Consider the following 20,276-nt stretch of genomic DNA (forward strand, 5'->3'; position numbering starts at 1 on the left):
GGGATTTAAAAAAGCTGGACAAATCAGTAAAAATCAATTCAATCCATCAATGGAAATTTTGTATATTGTTTGACAAAACTTATTTTATTTTTCTTTTAAAATGACAAACTATACTGAATGACAGGTAGTTTTGTTTGTATTTGGACTTCAACAATCACTCAGGGAAGCAAAGAAATATTAATAATGCATCATGTAAAGCAATTTGATTGCTAATATCAAATAATTCATCTTGTCAAATATGCAATGATTTAAAATCTATAACATCCTCCCTAAAAGTAAGTGACCTCACTGACCCACTTTGCAGCAGGAGCTGTTTCTCCTGCAGAGGAGCTCCAGTTTTGCTGAAGCTCTTTTTTTCCTGCTCCTGCTGTGATCAGGAGCCTAATTATGGGCTGGTGGTACAAGTAAACTTTGTGGACAATAAACAGTACTTTCTTCACCGAAAACATCTTAAATGAAATTCACTACTTATCTTCATTTGCTCCAACCAACAAAGGATATTTATTCCCTAATGCCAACTTAGAAAGCTAAGCAGAAGAAAGTAATTTTTGACAGCATAAACGAAGTGGCAATAGGCTTACATAATTTTTGTTCATCAACTTCTAAATATGTAATCTCTTCCTATGATGGAAAAACCAATTCTATAGCTCATTGATTATGAACTCCAAAATAAAGGGTTTAGGTTTCCATTAGAAATGTAATGGAGCAAAATGGCAAATGGAAAACTGAAGAATTCCATTGTTTTTTCATCAAAGACATCATCAAGGTTTATACAAATGTGACTATAACTTAAATTATCATACTGATTAATGTTAAATCTAGGAACTTAGAACTGGAAAGAAATTGTCTTACCATTCAAAAAAAATAATAAACTAGGCAAGGATAATCCTGCTTTTTCATCATTCCAACTAATAAACAATTGGTGAGGACATTAAAGTTAGGAAAGCGAAGAAGACATTAACTGTTGGAAGTTGTACAGACAGGCCCTCATGGGATGGCTGTGCTAAATTCAATATGTTGAGATTTTTGTGTTTACTTGTTGAGAAACCAGGTCTCAGAGAGGTCTTCGGAAATTGTATTAACATCCCAAACTTCTGAGAGGACTCTGTGCATTCTATCCTGACTAAGAGAGAATGGGCTAGTTCTGTTGGTAGGCAAATTCCAAAAAGAAATTGGTCAGAGTGGTGACCTCATATTAGTCATCATATTACAGGGCTACGAGTGCTAGATACGTTTCTTATGATACTCATTTGCCCTTTCACCAAATTTTTCACTTTGAGTTTAGTTTGGAAGATTTTTTTGTAATATTATATACTTCGGGACCACAAGTAAATTGTGGTTCTCCGCTTTGGTGATGCAATTGACATTTGTATCACATCACTTTAAGTCATTCATCCCATCTGATAAAATATAATCTGATATACTGTTTCTGTTTTTTTATAACACAGTAGACTCATTACATTGCACCATAGGTTTAAAGAACTTTTTCGGAAGAAAGTGCTCACTCAGGAAGCAGGTGTGGAGCGCTGAGCGTCCCTAATTACTGGTGGATTGTACAGCAGACAAATGGAATACTTCGTATGGCTCAGCGAGCAAGTGAAGCTGTGTCGTCATCAGGGCACACACTTAAGAATTGTGTGACCTGTCAGGTTACTAACATCCAGGCTGTTGTTTAGTCTTTTAAGATTGCTGTTCCGTAAAAATACGAGCTTCAGTGCAAAAGTATTCACCCCGTCTACAACTCATTCTGTTGGAAGTTCTGGGAGTTTGGTCAAGATTCCATGTCTTAGAGTAACTGTCTTTAAAAATGTGTATATCCTATGAATATTTTAGATAAGTCCTTAAGTTTTATAACACGATTTAAGATCTTCTGGAAAAAAAAAGATTAAAGTATGGCCATTAATAAAAATGGATTTTTAAAGGTATCTCCTTGATACAGTGCAGTTGCAGGGGCTAGCTGGGCCCGATTTCAGTGGAAGATTTCTTTTGATATCGCCAAGGGTGCGCTTCCCGACAGCAGGTGGGTGGAGTTATTAATGACAGGCACGTGGAACCAAGGGCGTCTGTATTTTTGTGTGCTTAGACTTCACGAGCCTTGTGGTGTAAAATCCTATTTCTAAACTTGTATTTTGTTGGTGCCCTCTGTGCACTGCTCCAAGCTGCTCTCAGCTGTGCTGCCTTAACTCCTTTCCCCAGGGAGGGGCCCCGGCAGATGGGGTTAGGGCCCAGGCTGATGCATCTGACAGCAAACGGCCCGGGCTGTGGAGTGGAAGCTGTGAGCGTCAGGAAGCTACTTTTCCCCTGAGAACCAACTAACCACTGAAGAAAGTTGAAAATGAGCCCTTTGAGAAATGCTATTAAAAGTAGTAAAAAATTGCAATTGTGCAGATGATGTGCTGCTGTGTGCTTATTCGAATGCTAATGAGTTTGACATTAGGGAACTCAGAGGCTTTACAGCTACTCCCTTATGTGATTCAGTTCTTTATTGGCAATCTTTGAGAAAATAAATGGAAAATGTATTGCTAATAAATACATAACACGATAGGGTATTAGACAAAAAGCCATTACTTTCAGGATTTAGAAAGAGCTTTGTTCACCAGTGTGACGGTTTTCCAGCATCTTTTGTTTTAGGTTAGTGTGTGGCAAACAAAGGGGAGTAGGCAGGTGGAAAGCTTCAGAACTCTTTCTGAACTGAGGGTGCAGTAGAAGAGGCCGAAAGCATTTGTAGAGAAAGCTTCTCTTTTTAGTTGCAAACACAAACTAAGAATTCCCAAGCTCCTGTGCTACTTTTCAATTCTTTCATCATGTGCAATAATGTACTCTATCACTTGAGAGAGTTCTATCTCCATTTCCCCCCAGAAACTACAGTTACTGACTTGAGTTGAAGAAGCATCTGCTTAATGTCTGGTCAAAGCCTACAAGAAATACAGAAATCTATGGTTAAGAAGCTGGGCGCTTCCATATACTGCAAAGGGTAAAAGGCAGGACGATCAGAAGTCTTCTGCAAGGAAGGTTGGTAGCCTGTGCTTTAAAATACCATAACTGCCAGATATAAATATTCTGAATATGTGTTGATATATGTGGTGTTTGTGTAAACAGACCCTCTCTAGTGTGTTGAGTGTACTGCACTGAATTTAAAAGCTTTCTTTCAAGGGCCACATGGCCTGATAGAAACAGATTCTGTTCCCACCCCAGGAGCAAATAGAGGGTGCAGCTCTGCGCAGTAAGGTTGGACACAGAGTGAGCCAAGGGCAAGCGGTTTCCTTGGAAGGCAAGTTAACACACTGGCAAAAGGATTAGTAGCATTTTATGATGGTCTCATTAAAGAGAACCCCAAATAACAAAAAGATACATTTTGAATCTGTCTTTAGTGATTTCCTGAGTATGGTATACTCCAAATCTTGTCTCAACTTGTTCTTTTAATGGTTAAAAGTAAAGATAATAGGAATGATAATTGAGTCTCTCTTATCTAATTTTTGAACTAAATTGAAGATATAATAGATAGATAGACAGGTAGTTTGGTAGTAAAGATGAAAGGAATTTGACTTACCTTTAAAAATGGAAAAATATTTGTCTCATTTATATGTAGTACAAAAGTTTTCATTCTGTTGGTAGTATAGTCCAACCAAGTTACAGGTAAAAGTGTCAACACATTGTGGATTGTTCACATCAGTGTTTATTTCTGCTCTTTATTTATTTAGCCTGATAATGCTTTCCTTCTTTTATTTTTTATCTTAAAAGAATGAATTTCAAGATTTCTCACTAAATCAGACAAAGACATTTAGTCCCTCTGACGGAGCAGGGCAAACTGAGTTGGCATACCAATTACCTGGAGAAAGAGAGAGGTAAGGTGACATTTTTATTTATTAAAAAGTAAATATATTGAAAGAAAATGAATTCAATCCAAGAGTCTATATAAAGGCTCTCTCCTACAACAGCACTTTACCTCTGTGGATTTGCTTTCAGACTGATTATTAGCACTCAATTTAGAATGGTGATTTTTGTCGGAAGCACAGACATTTAATATTTAAAAATATTAAATAGGTGAATCCTCTGAACCTACAAACCTTTTTGGAAAATTGATTGGTCTGTATTATTTGTTCACATGTGTTTGCCCTTAAAGAAAGGTTCATTGATTGTTAAAATTGTTTTAAAAATCCAATTTGAATTCATACTTATTAGAAATTAGTTTGCTTACAGATTAAGAATAAATAAGTGAGATATTTTAAAAGCACTATAGATGACTTCTAGAATTAATTCCTGCAAACACTGAAAAGTAAGGGATTGGATTGTTCTTGATAGAAATTTTTATTTCAAATAATGTATCTCTGTGAAGAAGCTTGATTTTTAACACTGACATATTTTGTAACAAATTCATCTCAAAATATCAGCAAGAAAAAATTTTAAAGGCCCTTTTAGTGTGTTACTTGCCCTGAGTTATCTTTAAACATGGCATGTTAAAAATATGTACAAAAAAACCCTCTCCTAAAACATAAAGCTGGCGATTGCCCCCTAATGTCACCAAGCTGTGACTCTGAGGCTGTGGTATGGTGACTAATAGAAATCCTTGGCACAAGTTGGTTACCTAAGGGAATAATAGAACTATTTGCTGGAGTCATTTGGCAAAAGGACACCAACACATGGCTTTGGTTTATGTTCAGTATTACCAGTTGTGCAAAGTTGCAGTATGAAGTCTACGACAGCAGTGACAACTCAAATCAGAAGTGAGAATCAAAAGAAATCATTCTTCTTGTAATGCTGCCCAAATTTGTCTCAGGTCTAAGATTTCTTTTATTATGGTACATTTCCAAGTGGCTTTAAAAAATTCCCTTTGAAAATCATCTCATCTGTGGGGGATGGGCATGTATGTGACCCCCCAGGAAGAGCTGTTTTCTAGACAGCTAGACCTAACCTGACAGCAGACTGAAGGTGGGTTTTTTTTGAGTTTGGCATTTATAGGGGAGAGGAGGAATTTGGAGAGACTAGGAGAATTGCCATAAATCTACAGTATACACATCATTCAATTCTTCACCTTTCTGTATAGAATCAAAGACAGTACAGTAAGACACATGCATGGACAGAGTTGAAATCAAGAATAGTGTGAAAACAAAGGATGAAAAGTTCAGAAAATTATAAATATGTCCTCACTGATGGTGTAAAAAAAACATGTTTCTGTTAGAGTTTAGATTTTTTTAAATGTTTACTTTCTGATTGTACTCCTGTTATTTGTGAGCAATTAATAAATGTATGAAAAGAAAACAAGAAAAATAAAGAGAGGGAAACAACAGAGGAAAAAACCCATATTAAGCATCCTTTCTTAGTATTCGTCTCCATAAATTAACTAGTCTCCTTTATTTCATACTGCAGCTCATTTTCCCCATAATTTTTCCTGTGTAACAGGTAAACATCTTTGTTGCCATTGTGGGCTGATCCAGAGCTATGCTTAAAACAAAATGATGCCAGAGTCATGAAAAGAAAGGGCACTCAGTGTAGGTTTCTTTGTTCTTCAATCTGGCCAGATTTCATTCCAAGGTACTGGCATCATCTAGTTGTTTCATTTTCTAGGCTTAGCGTTTTCCAACTTCCTGAGTTTTTTCTTGTCATTTTTTTTAAACTGACTTTTGAAAAGGAAGCTTCCACTGAGGACAGAAGGCTCCTCGTGGAGAGGACCCCAGGGTCTTTTCTCGGCAGCCGCACAGCTTCCTCTCGCCATTTGAAATGACATCTCACAAGAGCAACACAACACCGCACACAAAACTGCACTGCGAGGGCAAAAACTCCAGGGCAGGAGCACGGGGAAAGCTTGTTAAAGGGGGCGATCACTGCAACTGGAATGCATGAGAAGAACTTCTCAGATCTGAAGTAGCTATCCACATGAGACACCTCACTCAACAGTACTAAGATTAATTGTATGCGGGTTTTCAGAAAGTGCCCTCAAAACATTGTGGTCAGCATGGTTTTTCCACAAATATTAAGAACTCAAGACTACTTGCAAATGTATATTATAAGTATACATTGGCTGAGCGTGGTGGCTCATGCCTGTAATCTCAGCACTTTAGAAGGCTGTGGCAGGAGGATTGCTTGAGGCCAGGAGTTTGAGACCAGCCTGAGCAACAGTGAGACCCCGACTCTACACACATGCGTGCACACACACACACAATTAGCTGGTCACTGTGGCACATGCCTATAATCTCAGCTACTCAGGAGGCTGAGGCAAGAGGATCTCTTGAGCCCACGAGTTTGAGGCTGCTGTGAGCTGTGATCAGGCCACTGCGGCCCCAGTGACAGAGTGAGCCCCTGTCTCAAAAAATGAGAAAGAATCATATGTTGAGGTTTATCAGTGTCTAGAGCTCTATTGAAAGGAGAAGCAAACCTCAGCATCACCAAGAGATTTGTCATATCCAATTTTTAAGAAGTGACTAAATATTTACATGGATAGTTGTGTTTTGTGTTTTTGTTTTGCTGTTATGTTAAATTTTGAATGAAAAAATCTAAGGGAACTAAAACTCCTCACATGCCAGTAATCGGCTTGAGTGAATGAAAGAAATTGAGTTTATGAATTTTGTGTCCTGCTCCTTGAATCTCTCCCCACCATGAAGCAGCAATTCCAGGACTTACTCTTCAGCCCAAAAAGAGGTAGCACATCTGTGCCCAAGAGTGATGTGGAAGAGACCTGCTTATTGCCCCTGATGTAAGCTCCAGTAAGAAAAGTGTCAAATATAAGTGCTAGGAAATGACTTTGTCCATCTGTATATAGGTTTGTAAGTATATAAAGAAGTTAAATGAGAGCTTTCCAAATTCAACTTAATAGTTAAATTTTATGGTCATTTTTTTCTAATTGCATCTCTGCTAATTTCCATCTTTTTTTCGGCATATTATGGGGGTACAGATTTTAAGCTTTCAACAAATACCCTTTTCCCCCTCCCCCCACAAGTCTGAGTCTCCAGCATGACCTCCTTGCATGTTTTTCCTCCAAGTTTTGCTTCTTAGCCTTCTTTATTTTACATATTTCTATCCCTATTGCCATTTCTCCTTGTACTCACTCCTCTCCCCAGAAAACTGGAGCATGAAGCCTTTTTAAAGGCGTTCTTCTGGCTTTATTATGAATTAGAGACCCAGCAAGAACCACTTTTTCCTCCTATCTATATAAATATTCATAATATATCTATACTTATTATAAGTTTAACTGAACTTTCCTTAAAGTAGCTTCATATTAGGAAAAATAAGAGTAGCAAAGTTAACTTTTGCTATTCCTATCCCTGCTGAGAGTTTATTGTCAAAGCAGGGAGGAGTCCATTGCAGGAATCTCAGGAAATATCTTCTGACGTTCTCATCTAGAACAGGGAATAAGGTATGTAAGAAACCTGGAGAAGGATAGCATTTTAAGAAATAAAACCCTCTTTTCAGAAAAGAAATGTCTCATTAAATTTTACAAAATTAATTGTAGGATTGTCAGGAGTAATTGGGGCTTAAGCAGTGAAGATGATCAAGTTTCCTTTTCCAGGGAAAAAACAAAGTTCCCCATTAGAAGCATAATTTTACAGATTGCAGTACATGTTATTTCAGGGCAGTTTCCCGACTCACACCACAATCATGTGCCTCTACTATAATTCTGGAAGAATTTGAAAGGATGACAATCTCCCCCAACACACACACCGAGGTGGAAATCTCTTTCCACTTTTAATGGTCCATTACCTGAATAAATATTCATTGAATATGAGGCTTAAGTTTACAAAAATTAAGTCTACCCACTGGTAATTTATTCAAGTCCATGAAAATATTCCAAATGAAGAATACATACGAATTTCTATTCCCATATATAAGGTTCTAGAGAACAAAGATCTACTTCTGAATTGAGATCTATGAGATCTGTGTTAAAACTCTCCACCTCCAGAAAGAAAAAATACATGTGCTGTATGTAGGTTTCTGGTATTCTTATTCCCCAACAAGCCGTGAGACATGACTAGACACGGAACTTGGCAACTTTTGTTCTTCAGGTGTGAAAGAGAAAACAGGTGAGATAGTCCAGCTGTATATTACAGCCTGGCTTTGATCCATTTCACTCCTACTACATGGCCCTCAAGATGAACTTGAAAACCTAGTTTTATGAATGAGTTGTCAGATTTTTAGAATGTTTGTATAGGATAAGTGCTACACCAGCAAGAGGACAGTAGCCATACAAAATACAGTGGTGAGACCAGCATTCCAAGCTCAGCCCAGGGGAGGCCAATGAATATTCATGCATTCCTTCCAATGACTTTAGTGGGGACACAGCCGCCTGGGGTGGTGACAAGGCAACTGAGTTCTCGGATAGCTGAACTGCAAAATAGAATTATGCTTAAAGCTGTTAGAAAGAAAGTGTGTTTAGTATGTTTCCAAAACTATTCTATGTGCCTCCTGGCACTCTTGGCAGCCTGGGTTTCAGTTTTGGTAAAGAAGCACAACCTTCCCTTGTATTTAGGGGAATTTTTCGGGGGTTGGGGTGGTTAATAGCACCCATGTGGCAGGATGACAGTGGACTGGTGTTTGTGGCTGCTCACCCATGGAAGCTTCCTTGGAAATACCTGATGGTGTCATCATTCTAACCCTTACATGCTACTGATCTCTCTTAATCTAGTTGTTCGTTCAGCACATGGAGAGGCATTTGCATGAGTTGAGCCGCTTTGTATGCGACAGAGACACTCAGGGAGGAGGGATTTCACAAGGCGGTGCCCCCATCCTGAGTAAGCCAAGCATTGCAATCGTAGGCAGTGTCACATCCGTCATAAACTCATGTGGTTTGAAAAGAAAGAAAATCGACAGGAAAAAAATCACCTCTGTTTTATTGTTGTTTTCTCTTATTGTGTAGTTTAAAAATATTCATAGCAACAAACCATTTTATTTAGACTGAAGCAACTGCTGTTCAGCAAAAGCAGTGAACACTTTTTGTTTGCTAATTTAAAGGCAGTTCAACGATTGGCGTGGTGTTTATTATGAAATGATGACAAAAGAGTTCTGGTGGTTTTAATAGTTTTAGCTTAGGAGAGCTGTCGTTAATTTTGTCTGTAGTGTTGCAGGTGAAAAAATGCACAATGGATAAATAGTCTATATTGGTTTAACTGAACATAATATATAGTGTGTTCTGGAGTTGTTTGTCTCAATAGACTATAGTAATCAAAAGTAATGAACCTATTATGTGCAGGACCTTGGAGAGCGTCAAATGGCAGTAAAAGTGTGGCACATAAAAGGTTTATTAAAGGAAATTAAAGTCCATCATTGCCACACCTGCTCCCTTATTATAAGTCTATGGCAGGTCAGTGCCTTCAATCACAACTCAGCCTCCGAGAGCAGAACACGGCTCCCATTACCATTGCAGTCACACGGCGTCCGCGCCGTGTCAGGATTTAAGGATGGGCGCCACTGAGCGCACCTTCTGCCTGCCTCTGATTTCCAACAAGCAAAACAACTTATTTACATTTAAGAATTCCTTCTGATAACATACATAAGTGAATTAAACTAAGATGATTAGCAGATTCTAGTGAAATGAATGGGTGTAGTTGGGTCAGAGTCTGAAAACAACAGGCTTTCAAAGTCTTTGCATCCCTTTGATAAATAATTTGATTACATTTAAAATATTTAGTAATAATGTTTTAGGAAATTTAATACTGACACACGTCACTCAAATGTTACTTTCCTTATACGTCTGGATGGTCACCACTGGTATTCATTCTGGAATTCTAGGAGCAAACATATGTTATTGTTGATAATCAAAATTTCCAGTGGTATTTCTGGAGACACTTTCAGGGGTTTGCCTTTATGTTGCTTGTTTACACAGGAAATTATTTTTGCTAACTTAGAAAGAGGCGTGTATCAGGAGGGTCTAGAAATGTAAAGGACTTAGGTCTCAGTAAATTGGTCTGAGATTTCTTGATCTGGCATTTGAGATTTCATTTACTTCACAGCCACTGTTAATCACCCAGTCCTTTTTCTATCTTTGTAACGCCAGAAGTATTTGAATCCACTAGCAAGCACTTGTGGACAAGGACATCTGCCCTCTTGTCATTGTTCTCTCTGGTTTCCAGCATCTAGAGATGCATTTCCAAAGCTGGTGGTATGTGAGGGCGGGCACAGTTACATACCTGTAGAGCCAGAATGCAACTCAAGAGCATGGAGGGCTGCTCTGTTTTTCATAATGACCTTCAGAACTTCTAATTACATGTTTTTATAGTTTGGTCAATGTCAAATGAATGACCTCAGGACTTTGTGTTCATGTTACAGATGGAAGCAGAGGCTGAAGATAAAACGCCGTGTATTCGCTCTAAAGGAACCGAGGGTGAGTTAGCAAGCAAGTCCTATAACACTGTGCCCACCACGCCATGAAATCTGGGGGTTCCAGTGCTCCGTCCCTAATGTGCAGTCAGAATGATTACAACTTCCTCGGGGCTTCTTTTTTTTCACAAATCAAACCAGGACACTGGCTCTTGGCATTGAGACGCAAAATATGAACCAGGAGTTAAAGGACTCAGAAAAGTCCAAATGATGTATGATGCCAATTTTTACAAAATACAGTCATGAGTAGATTTGAACATCATGCAAAAAAGCATAAGGTTCAGCAAGAAAAGAATGTTCCATAGAGACCTTCAGATTCTGAAAGTGACCTTTAATGGCCACCGGAAAAGACCGAATTGTTAGTTTATTGCCAAAGCAGGTTTCGATTTTTATGTTGTCTGGTTTAGTAGTTCCCAATCTAAACTTAGTCCAAGTAAAATGATGATGTTTGTTTTTTGACTGTCTCTGTTGGGAATTTCCAGCAGCACTGCAAAGTAATGTTTGGAAGGTTTAACTTGCCGGTTATCCCTCTCTTTTTGTAACCAACAGATGGTAATGTAATATTGAAATATAAACAGGCCCTTGATGATCTAAACATCTGGAAAACAGGATTGACTGGCAATAATACCCCTTAAGGAAAACAACTTTTATTATAATTAGCTATATTTCTGTGACCCTTCATTCTAAGTGGAAAACTGTAGGTTCACCACGGCCTCTGGAAGCTCTCTGATAGCTGTTCCCGCCCCACCCTACCCTTCCTGGAGTCCACCTTGCGGAGGGAGGGCTGAGCCGCCGCAGCAGCCCTGCAGTGCCCTGGAAAGGGCCTGGAGGTGCACAGCTGAAGGTGGCCGATGCCGTGGAATGCTTCCGTCACCCAGATGTTTGTATAGGTAGTTAATTCCTGTTTGAGTAGAGTCTATAATCCAAACATTTTTAATAAATTCAAGGACAATTTTTTTTCTTTTTTAGTTAAAATATAACCATGGTCATTGTTAGCCATGGTAACCAAAATGCAGGATAATGCTCTATATGACGTGGGACTTTCCTCTACCCAAACAGAGGTTTTACACTGCAATCTTTTCCAGTTTCAGTTTAAATTACTTTTAAAGTAATCATATGCTATATCCTTATAATATTTGGAATGTAGTATTTCTAAACATTGACTTTTTATGCAGCAAATTTCTCAGTAGGATACAAGTTTAATAAAAACAAATTGCTTTATTATTTGGGAGAGGCTCACACCTGCCGTAAATAGCAACATTCCAGAGCTTGTAGTTGGATTATTTGAATTTCTTATTTTGACTTCTAAAAGCACACTACTCTATCATCCTTTTAAAATGTGGGTCTTTTAATTTGCAATTCTTTTTGGACTTTGAATTCTTCTGGCACAGGCATATACGCACTTAAATAGAGCCAAAATGTTCTTCTAGAAATAAAACAACCGTTTTCTCGGGAAGCATGAGTAATCTTCAAAACCACCTGTTGTCTCCCGCAATATGCTGCTTACCCTCATGTAGGCAGGCATTTATAAACATGAACTTCTTTAGTTCCCATCATTTCAGTCAGAAAAATGAAAGCTCTTTTTCCTATAATTTCCTCATTTTTAAAAGGTTGTTGATATTAACATGGCTGAAGCTTATTCCCCACTTCCTTCCTATATGTGGGAAGTTTATGGAATAAAGTCTCAGGACATCTTCATACAGTAAAACTTTGCTAGTTTTATTTCAATACTTAATATCAACAAAAATGTAATCTTGAGACTCTCTTGAATAATTTCCTATTACAATAAAATGTATTTTAAAAATAGTTCAAGTGTTTCATACCCCTGCAAGTTTTCAGAGCATCTCTAAAGGCAGGTACTTAGAAAGTCCAAGCTGTGACTGTAAGACCCCAGGGCCACCCACGGCACTAACCCAGAGCTGGTCTGTTCTGGCACACTTCCTCTGTCCTCTTATCTCCAAAGAGCCAGAACAAGAAAAAACCAACCCACCCAGTAGGAAAGCAAGTGGTCGTTACTTGTAGGTGGGGGAAAGTTTCGATCATACAGTTTTGAAAATTAGCAACTGATGAAGTCTTTTTCTTTTTTTTTTTCTACTTTTTTTTTCTCACTTATCCTTCCCTCCCTCCCTCCCTCTCATCCTCCCTTCCTTTCTACCTTTTTATTTTCATCGACAGTGCCAGTGGATTCTTTAATCCAGGAACTCAGGTAAGATTCGCCCCACATTACTTTTCTCATGTTGAGTGGTGTTGGTTATTAGAACGGTTTATGCTCGGTAACCTTAGACTCCTGGCTTAGCGTAAGGAGAGCAGGGGCAGGCGCAGGCCACCTTTCCGCTCGGCTCTGCCCCGCGCCGAGGAAGCAGAGGAGAGCAGCTGTGTGGCATGCCAGCCCGGGAGGTCCCAGACCCGCCACTGGGCTCGCCTTTCTGAAAGCACACTGGTCCGCGTGCTCCTAGGGGAAACGTCTGAGAGCGGGCGCGGGCGGCAGCGCTGACGCAGAGCCAGGCGCACCGCTCGCCCCGCCGCCGCCGTGGCCCGCGCGGCCTGCGTGCCCGCGTCACCTCGGCCCGCCCGCCGGACACTGCCTGTCTGAACCGAGGTCGAGGCTCTTCTCTGTGGACGCTCGTTAGCAGGCATCCATGGCCCTGCCTGTGTTATCGATTTCCCCACTGAGAGGCGGCATTTTAAACCACTTCGATAAGGGCAGTACATAGAGGGCACCCCTACATTTAATAGGGTCAAACTATCGAATTACCTGGCTCATTCTAAATACTTGCTTTTTAAATCTGCTGCCATTTAAAATCCCCGTCTGTGTGGAGACTCCTCGCGCCGTGGAAGGCTCGGAGGCTGTAATGGCCGCCGCGGTGGGAGGAGCCGGCGGCGCAGGCCTCCAGGGGGCCACGGCCGTCACGGGCACCAAAACGGCCTTCTGAGTGACGTGTCCCGAAAAGCAACTTGAAAAAAATTGTTAACGAATGAATGTGTGTGCTTTGGCCTAAGAAGAAATGTATAATTTATAGAGAAAAAGGAAGGGATTAGCAGAGAGAAGCAAATTCATGGGAAAAAAATGTTTACAGCTTTTGTGCAGAAATAGAAATGACTATGTAAGCATGTTATTAGCATCAATAATTATAATAAAACTAATATTTATTGAGGTCTTATATGCCAGACACTCTTGAGCTTTCTTCATCACTTTATTATCTCACTTAGTCTCACAGTGACCTTATAAGGTAGAAATGATGATCATTCGATTTTCAGGTGCAGAACATGAAAGCAGTTTGTGTGACTGGCCCAGGGCCACACAACTGCTAAGCAATCCAGACTTCCGACCTAAAGGCCACCTCTCAACCTCCAGGCCTTGCTTTCACTCACACACGATTAATACTATTTAGAATATAAATAGAAAAGACGTTTATTGTTCAAGTTCTCAGGCAGCTCAGTTTCTATAATTCTGCATTTTAACCCTTATGGTGTATCTGTCAACAGCCTAGCTTTCTTAAATTTGGACAAAGAATACATTTTAATAAAAAATAATAATGTTTCATATTCTAATTCTCTATAACTTGTTTTTTGTCAGATATTCTGTTTTACCTAATTTGTTATTAGAGTAACTCAGAAAGCTGATGATAATTGCTGGGGAAATTCATAAACAAAATTAATTCATCTATTTTTCTTTAATAAGAACCAGTTTATAAAAATCACCAATTGATCATTTTAAATTTTATAGGTATTCATATTTCATAGAATGACCTAGGCTGACCGGTTCCCAAGTTGTTTCTTACGTGGTTTAAGTTGCCCTAGACGTAGAGCCTAATTATGGTTCTATCCAAATGTGGGGCAAAACGTACTGATCTATATGGGGAAAAGTACTGATTTATATGGAAACTTAGATTTTTAGTATCTTTTTATTTTGTACCATTTTTCCATTTCCTACAATTGATCTTCCAATTTATTCCACAGATTTGTTTTGAGCCAGAGTCACGGCTGGGTGCCTGAATTCTGAGTATCTTAGGAAATGTGACATGTTTTCCCCAGCGTAGAAGTTATGGCTATTTTGTATAGCACATTGGCAACTTTATTTAGTTCTTCTTTTTAGAATGCATTGGATGTGTTATTGCTTCTAGAGCGACTACTTACAAAAATACTAATACAAATGAAGCTAATTTAAATATACTGTATATTGTTCATGGCACTAATAAAAATTGATACTGACATTCTCATCTTCTTATTATACTCTATGTCAGCTACTATCATCACCATTAAAAAAGCAATTTATAACCACAGGCCCACCTTTAATCATATTCCTTATTAGCATTTCCAGTTTTTCCCCGAACTCAATTCAGGTTACAGGTGGTGTCGAGAAGCCTCTCTTGTGTCTTTCTAAATCACGGCCATCGCATTTTCTCTGCTCTTTTCTTTTATTACTATTATCCTTAATCTGAACCTCTTGCTATTGCCTCTCCTAATATTGGTAATTATCTCATGTATTGGCAAAGTGTTTTATACCAGTCCAACCCACTTCCTCTAATTAGGAAAATACATTCTAGCCTCTGAAATGACTTTCTTATGTGACTACTTAGAGGGGCAAATGAATTCAAGGCTCTTAAGTATATTAGAGTCAAATCTCACTGTTTTTTTGTGGCTTTATTGCTGCTTACCAATTTGTTGGTTTAAGTTTCATATGAAAATTTTAATTTAGGTGTCTCTTTTTATTTTATTGAATATAATTTTTCCTTTAACACTATATCATTTGATATTTTCTTATAAGTTTTAGAATGTTAAATATTTTAAGAGCTCTCCAATCAATAAGTTATAGATTTAATAACATTTCATCAGCATGTGAAAATTTTTGTGAAAGATTTTGATGGCTTTCTCTTTTTTATTCAATCTTACCTCATTCACTATAGTCTTTGTATCAGTTAAATTCTTTGTTTTAATACTAAATGGTTTTCCTTTTTTGAGAATAAAATTTCCTTATTAGTCATATTTCATCGAAACTTATTGTATAAAAATTTCTGGAGATGACAGCTAAAAGAAATAAATAGAAACATTTCTAATAGTAAGTGTTCCATAAACCAATCATCTAGGTTAAAGGAAGTTAATATTTTTAATCATGTGGTTGGGTAAAAAATGCTATAATTTCCAAACACACAGCTCAGTGCATGTTTTAGATAATTAATAGTGTAACTACTATGTTCATATTGGCGACATAGCTTTCTAAATATTATGGCCAAATCTATAAATTAGAATCCAAGAAACTGATATCTTAAAGAAAACCCATTCTCCTTATTGGCCACTGTCTGGAGGATGCAAGACGGATAACCCAAGAAGCTGATGATGAGGGTTAATTTAGAAGAAGAAACGTGTCTATCCAGGGGCCGGGGAAGGCGTCCATGGCCGTCTCCTCATTGTCCTCCTTTATGCTCTATGTAACGGGGAGGCTCCGTGTTGAACACGCAGCTGGGCAGCCCCACGGCGACTGAATCACTCTAGAGAGATTATTTTGTGTTTCCTGGACTATTCTTATTAGAGTAGAAAAGTGTCTTAAAATATATTGGAGAAACTTTCAACAAGAATGAAAACTAAAAGGAGTTTGTTTAACAAGAAAATTCAATGAACTATAATATTATCATGTATTTATGCATGTGCACTGCCTTTTATAGCATTTAGCGTTGACCTTGTATTGAGTGGGTTTTCAACAAGTGCACATTGAACGAGTTATGGAAACAGTAGGCACAGTGTCCAGTTGGATCCATAGACTCCCATAAGGTAATCGGGTCAATGACATTACCTACGATTAGCTGAGCTGAGTTGAGGGAAGCCAAGCGGTTTATACCCGTCTTTGAGAAGCAGCTGGACCAGAGGCAGAGCTCTGGGTCCTGGCCCCTCTGCTGAGCCCCTGCATCTACTGCAGCCGTGCCATGCAGTCTGCTGCTACTGCAGGCCCAGGACGCCATCTTATCATCCACCTTTGGGGTGACATTAATTTAAACTTTATCAGTAAATTAATAAATTAAGTTGAAACATATTTTGACCCACAGACAAACTCTGTCACATTTTCTTTATTCCCTGCATTGGCAATTACAAAGAGGCCACTGTCTTTTTCTTCCAAATCGTTTCCCGTGAATTGAGTGTATGATTTTGAGTCTATGTTAAGGTATCTAGAAATGACACAAATAATCTGCCCATTTTGTTGTTTTCTTTTGAAATGCCACCGCACAGGTGATGAACTATTACCTTGTACTGCTGAGACTGACTTTGCAGTGTGGGAGGCAGGAGTCACTTAACCTTCACCTGAGGCTGGTAACAGTCATTTAGAAATGAGCTAACAATGGAATCCTGTTCCTTCCTAGCACCCTGGATGCAAAAAACTAAATGGTTATGTTGTCTCCAGTGTGTACACTACCCATAGATATGTGGTACACATCTATATGTGCAGTGCACATATACAAAACTGTGATTACACGAATACATATATAGTTTTATATATATAATGGTGATTATGAGGGACAAGGCACTCCCCAGTTTAATTGTCTATGTTCTATTTTAAATTATAATGTCTATATTTCAGAAAAATAATATGGGGCTAGTAAATACATGTTCACAGAGTTAAGAGACCTCAGAAACAAAATGAGAACAAGAAAATGTGCTTCATTTCTTTACCTTTTTTTCCTCTATGTTCAAATATTATCACAGGATATTGGTGGCCTCTGTCAACTGGTGGGTTATAGGAGTGGAAAATCTAAGGTGCCAGACATTTTCTAAAACTACAGCAAAACACCCCCCCTGCAGGCTGCACACGAGGAATTATTTGCATCGCTGCTCTTGGACTGTCAGAGCTCACTGATAGATCATTTTTTCATGCATGTAGCCTTTCTTTTCTTGTAACATGAATCTTTTTACACAGCAGATTTGGCACTCTTGACTGAGGAATGCATATTTCCCTTGATATTTTTGCTTCTGCACCAGTGTGGTATTAGATATTGCAGTGGATATGCAATTCAAGGCATCGGTAATAAACGCAAGGAATCATGTAATAACATCACTGTGGGTGAGACGAACAACAGCTCCAGGCAGTGAGAGGGAGAGATCACTTCCAACTTGGGGCTCAAAGGTGACTCCAGAGTCTGCCTACTCTAGCAAAAACAGTGTCCTCTGGGGGCTTATTAGATATGCAAACACCAAGGCTTCCTCTCACCTTTTAACAGGATCTATAAGAAATTAATGGGTGTTTGAAAGTTTAGGAGTCATAAGGCTTTGGAATGTAGGAAAGCTCTTCTCTCCATTGCTAATTTTCAATGGTCTATATAGTTTTGCAGAAAAGTTAAGAGTCTGGGTTCTTTGGAAGTGTCTTGATCTATGAATTCTTGGGGAACGTTAATAATTGTTTGCATTCTATTTGATAAAGAATGGCAGAATACCAAACAAATTATTTTGATAGTAATGTAGCAAAAAGCACAACCTTTGGTCTTCTTCGAGTCTTTGTTTTTATCTCTTGGAAGTGTTTGAAATCAATCAGATCTTTCTTAAGTATTCTTCATGTATCATTAGAAAGAAAGTTTATGTAAAGATATTTTTTAAACACTATTTTTTATGCCTCCACCGAAAACTCTGTAGCCATCTAGATTGTGTTCTCTGAGTGTTTAATTATGTTTCAAACAAAATTTAAAATTTCTGTCAACTTCCATACGTCTGTCACACAACTTCCTTGCACCTTTCGTTAAAAGAGGTTGAGATGAGGAGACTCCTTTCGACCTTGCTCTGGCATTTCTCAGTCGGTTCCTTTTGGTCCCTATCTTCTCACCTTAATGTAGCCCTGAGTATCTCCAAGGCAACACAAAATTATTTTATGCTACATCTGGTGTCTCCTCAAGTCCTCCTTGAAGGACTACATCAACATTAATCATTAGGAAGAGCACTTCATTTATTGCTATTATCTTTTAAGTACACTATACCTATTTGAAGTCCATTCTAGTGACATTATATGGTGGCAAACATAATACTTCTGACACCTTGTACTTATTCCCCTGCTTAAAGTATGAGCTGAAATAAATATGTTCCACAGTGTTGACAAATCCACTCTCTACAGCCCAAATACTGTGTGCTCTAGTTTTCAAATTTCCCCACAATGGGTGACTTGTATGTAAACCCTCCCTTTGAATTTGACTGGTTCGTGTGATGGAAAGAACACGGGGTTCACATCAGCCCTGGGCTCCGAAGCCCTATCACTGACCAGCCGTGTGACCTGGTGTTCCAAGGTCAAGTCTTGCTGCCTTCTTGACTAATGAAGCACAGGCCCGCCCCTCCCCGCCCCTCCCGCACCTCCTGCTCAGGCGGCCGTCTCCTGAGCTCATCTCTGTCTTCGGCCCTGTCATTCGCTACCTTTTCACTTGGGCTTTTCTCTTGCGTATCTTTTTTCTCCTTGTTTATTTTCTCCTCCTATAGGATAAAACAAGCCCTTCTCCCCCAAAAATGTGTTCTTTCAATCTCATCATCATCCTATTTTCTGAGGAAATCCTGTGCTTAGAGAGTTTTTCATGTTATAAAATGCTTTTTCCGTCTCAACTGTGGTACACACTGTGCCAGGCAAAATTCTTTCCTTTGTCTCTTCCCACCTGGGACTGGTACTAATATCACCTTCACGAAGTGTCCCTGTGACCTCCAAGGCTGACTAATGCTTTTCTCCATTGTGTTCCCAGAGCACTTTTCACTCGTCTGTTCCAAAGCGCTTACTACTTCGAATCTAGCTACCTTGTAACCCCTCCTCCATCGCCCACCCGTTCAGAAGACAGCGGATCTCTGCTTTTGAGTTTCCCGTCTGCTTAGGGAGACAACCAAAAAGGAACAAACCACATAAAGAAAATTTTTTAATGACCATATAAAATTGTGCCTTTTTTATGCACTGACAATTTTTTAAGAAGGAGGAATCTATTTTATTTACCAGTGTAGGACTGTACGTGATGTTACTTGATAAATATCTTTTTTTTGCATTATCTATCATTGTTTGTTTTGAGAATTAATAATGTAGCTAGTAATTTATCGTAAAGGCATCACTGTTTAACCACTTCGGTTCGAGCGTCGACTAGAGTCGACAGCCACAGATGAACGCGCCCAGCGACTGTAGCCGACAGCCATGATAGGCCTTTTCTAATTTTTCATTTATCAAAATAAAATTGTGAACATTTAAAAATAACCTAATGAAAATATATATGTCTATGTTATCTATTCTGATTTACATGACAAGTAAAGCTGCCTGTAAAGTGAAACAAGCTCTCGGTGCTTTCAAGCTCTCCTCACCACACAGAGCAAAGCGCCCCGTCGTCAGCGCGGCGCAGCCCGCCGTGCGGACCGTGAGCGCCGGTGTGGGCGAGGTGTCGCGGCCGGTGAGCGCCGGCCCCAAGTGGTCAGCATGTCAATTCCCTGTGACTGTCTTTAAAGTGCCTGCAACTTCTTTCCTTCCAAATATTTAGGTTTTTCCCTAGTTCTGTCCCTTTATTTATTTATTTTTTAAATTTTAAGATAATTTTATTTTATTGTGTTAAGAATACCTAACATGAGACCTACCCTCTTAATAACCTAGTTCTGTCCCTCCAAAGCCGAGACGGTTCAGCCACGGAGCATTCTTTGCCCCTCAATCACGAACCAGCCTACCTTATGTTTAGTCATTTCTAATTCATTTTTCTACTATCAGTAGTGTCTTCCCCTGTGAATGTATCTTATCAAAGTGTCAAACATCAAGGTGAGCTGCTCTTAACTCTGTCACTGTCTCCCGTGGTCTCAGTTGGTCATTTTCAACCAGGAAGAGAAAACGAAACCGGAAGAGAAGTGCACACCGCCCGTCCCTGGGTTGCAGTGTTGCAGGAAAGGGCCAGCCGGGGAGGCTGTGAACAGGAGTGGTCTCATGCCACAGGGACAGGAGGCAAAGTGTGGCCAGGACTTGGGAACACATGCAAGACTTAGAAGAAATG

General features: G+C 39.2%; 1 protein-coding gene across 4 annotated transcripts in view; it reads left to right on the forward strand.

The window, feature by feature from the left end:
- Positions 1–3,755: 3,755 nt before the first annotated feature.
- ST18 (ST18 C2H2C-type zinc finger transcription factor) overlaps positions 3,756–20,276 on the forward strand; it is a 99,896-nt gene continuing 83,375 nt past the window's right edge. For 3 of the 4 annotated variants that reach the window (XM_012790050.3, XM_012790051.3, XM_076005311.1), the window contains exons 1-3: positions 3,756–3,845; positions 10,258–10,312; positions 12,484–12,514. In XM_012790050.3, the coding sequence (XP_012645504.2) occupies positions 10,258–10,312; positions 12,484–12,514 (86 nt within the window). In that variant the 5' untranslated portion in view covers positions 3,756–3,845. Of the gene's footprint in view, positions 3,846–10,255; positions 10,313–12,483; positions 12,515–20,276 lie in introns of those variants that run through there. The other variant, XM_012790049.3, reaches the window with a different exon arrangement.

The sequence above is a fragment of the Microcebus murinus genome, chromosome 7, assembly GCF_040939455.1.
Source record: "Microcebus murinus isolate Inina chromosome 7, M.murinus_Inina_mat1.0, whole genome shotgun sequence".
Classification (NCBI taxonomy): Eukaryota; Metazoa; Chordata; class Mammalia; order Primates; family Cheirogaleidae; genus Microcebus; species Microcebus murinus.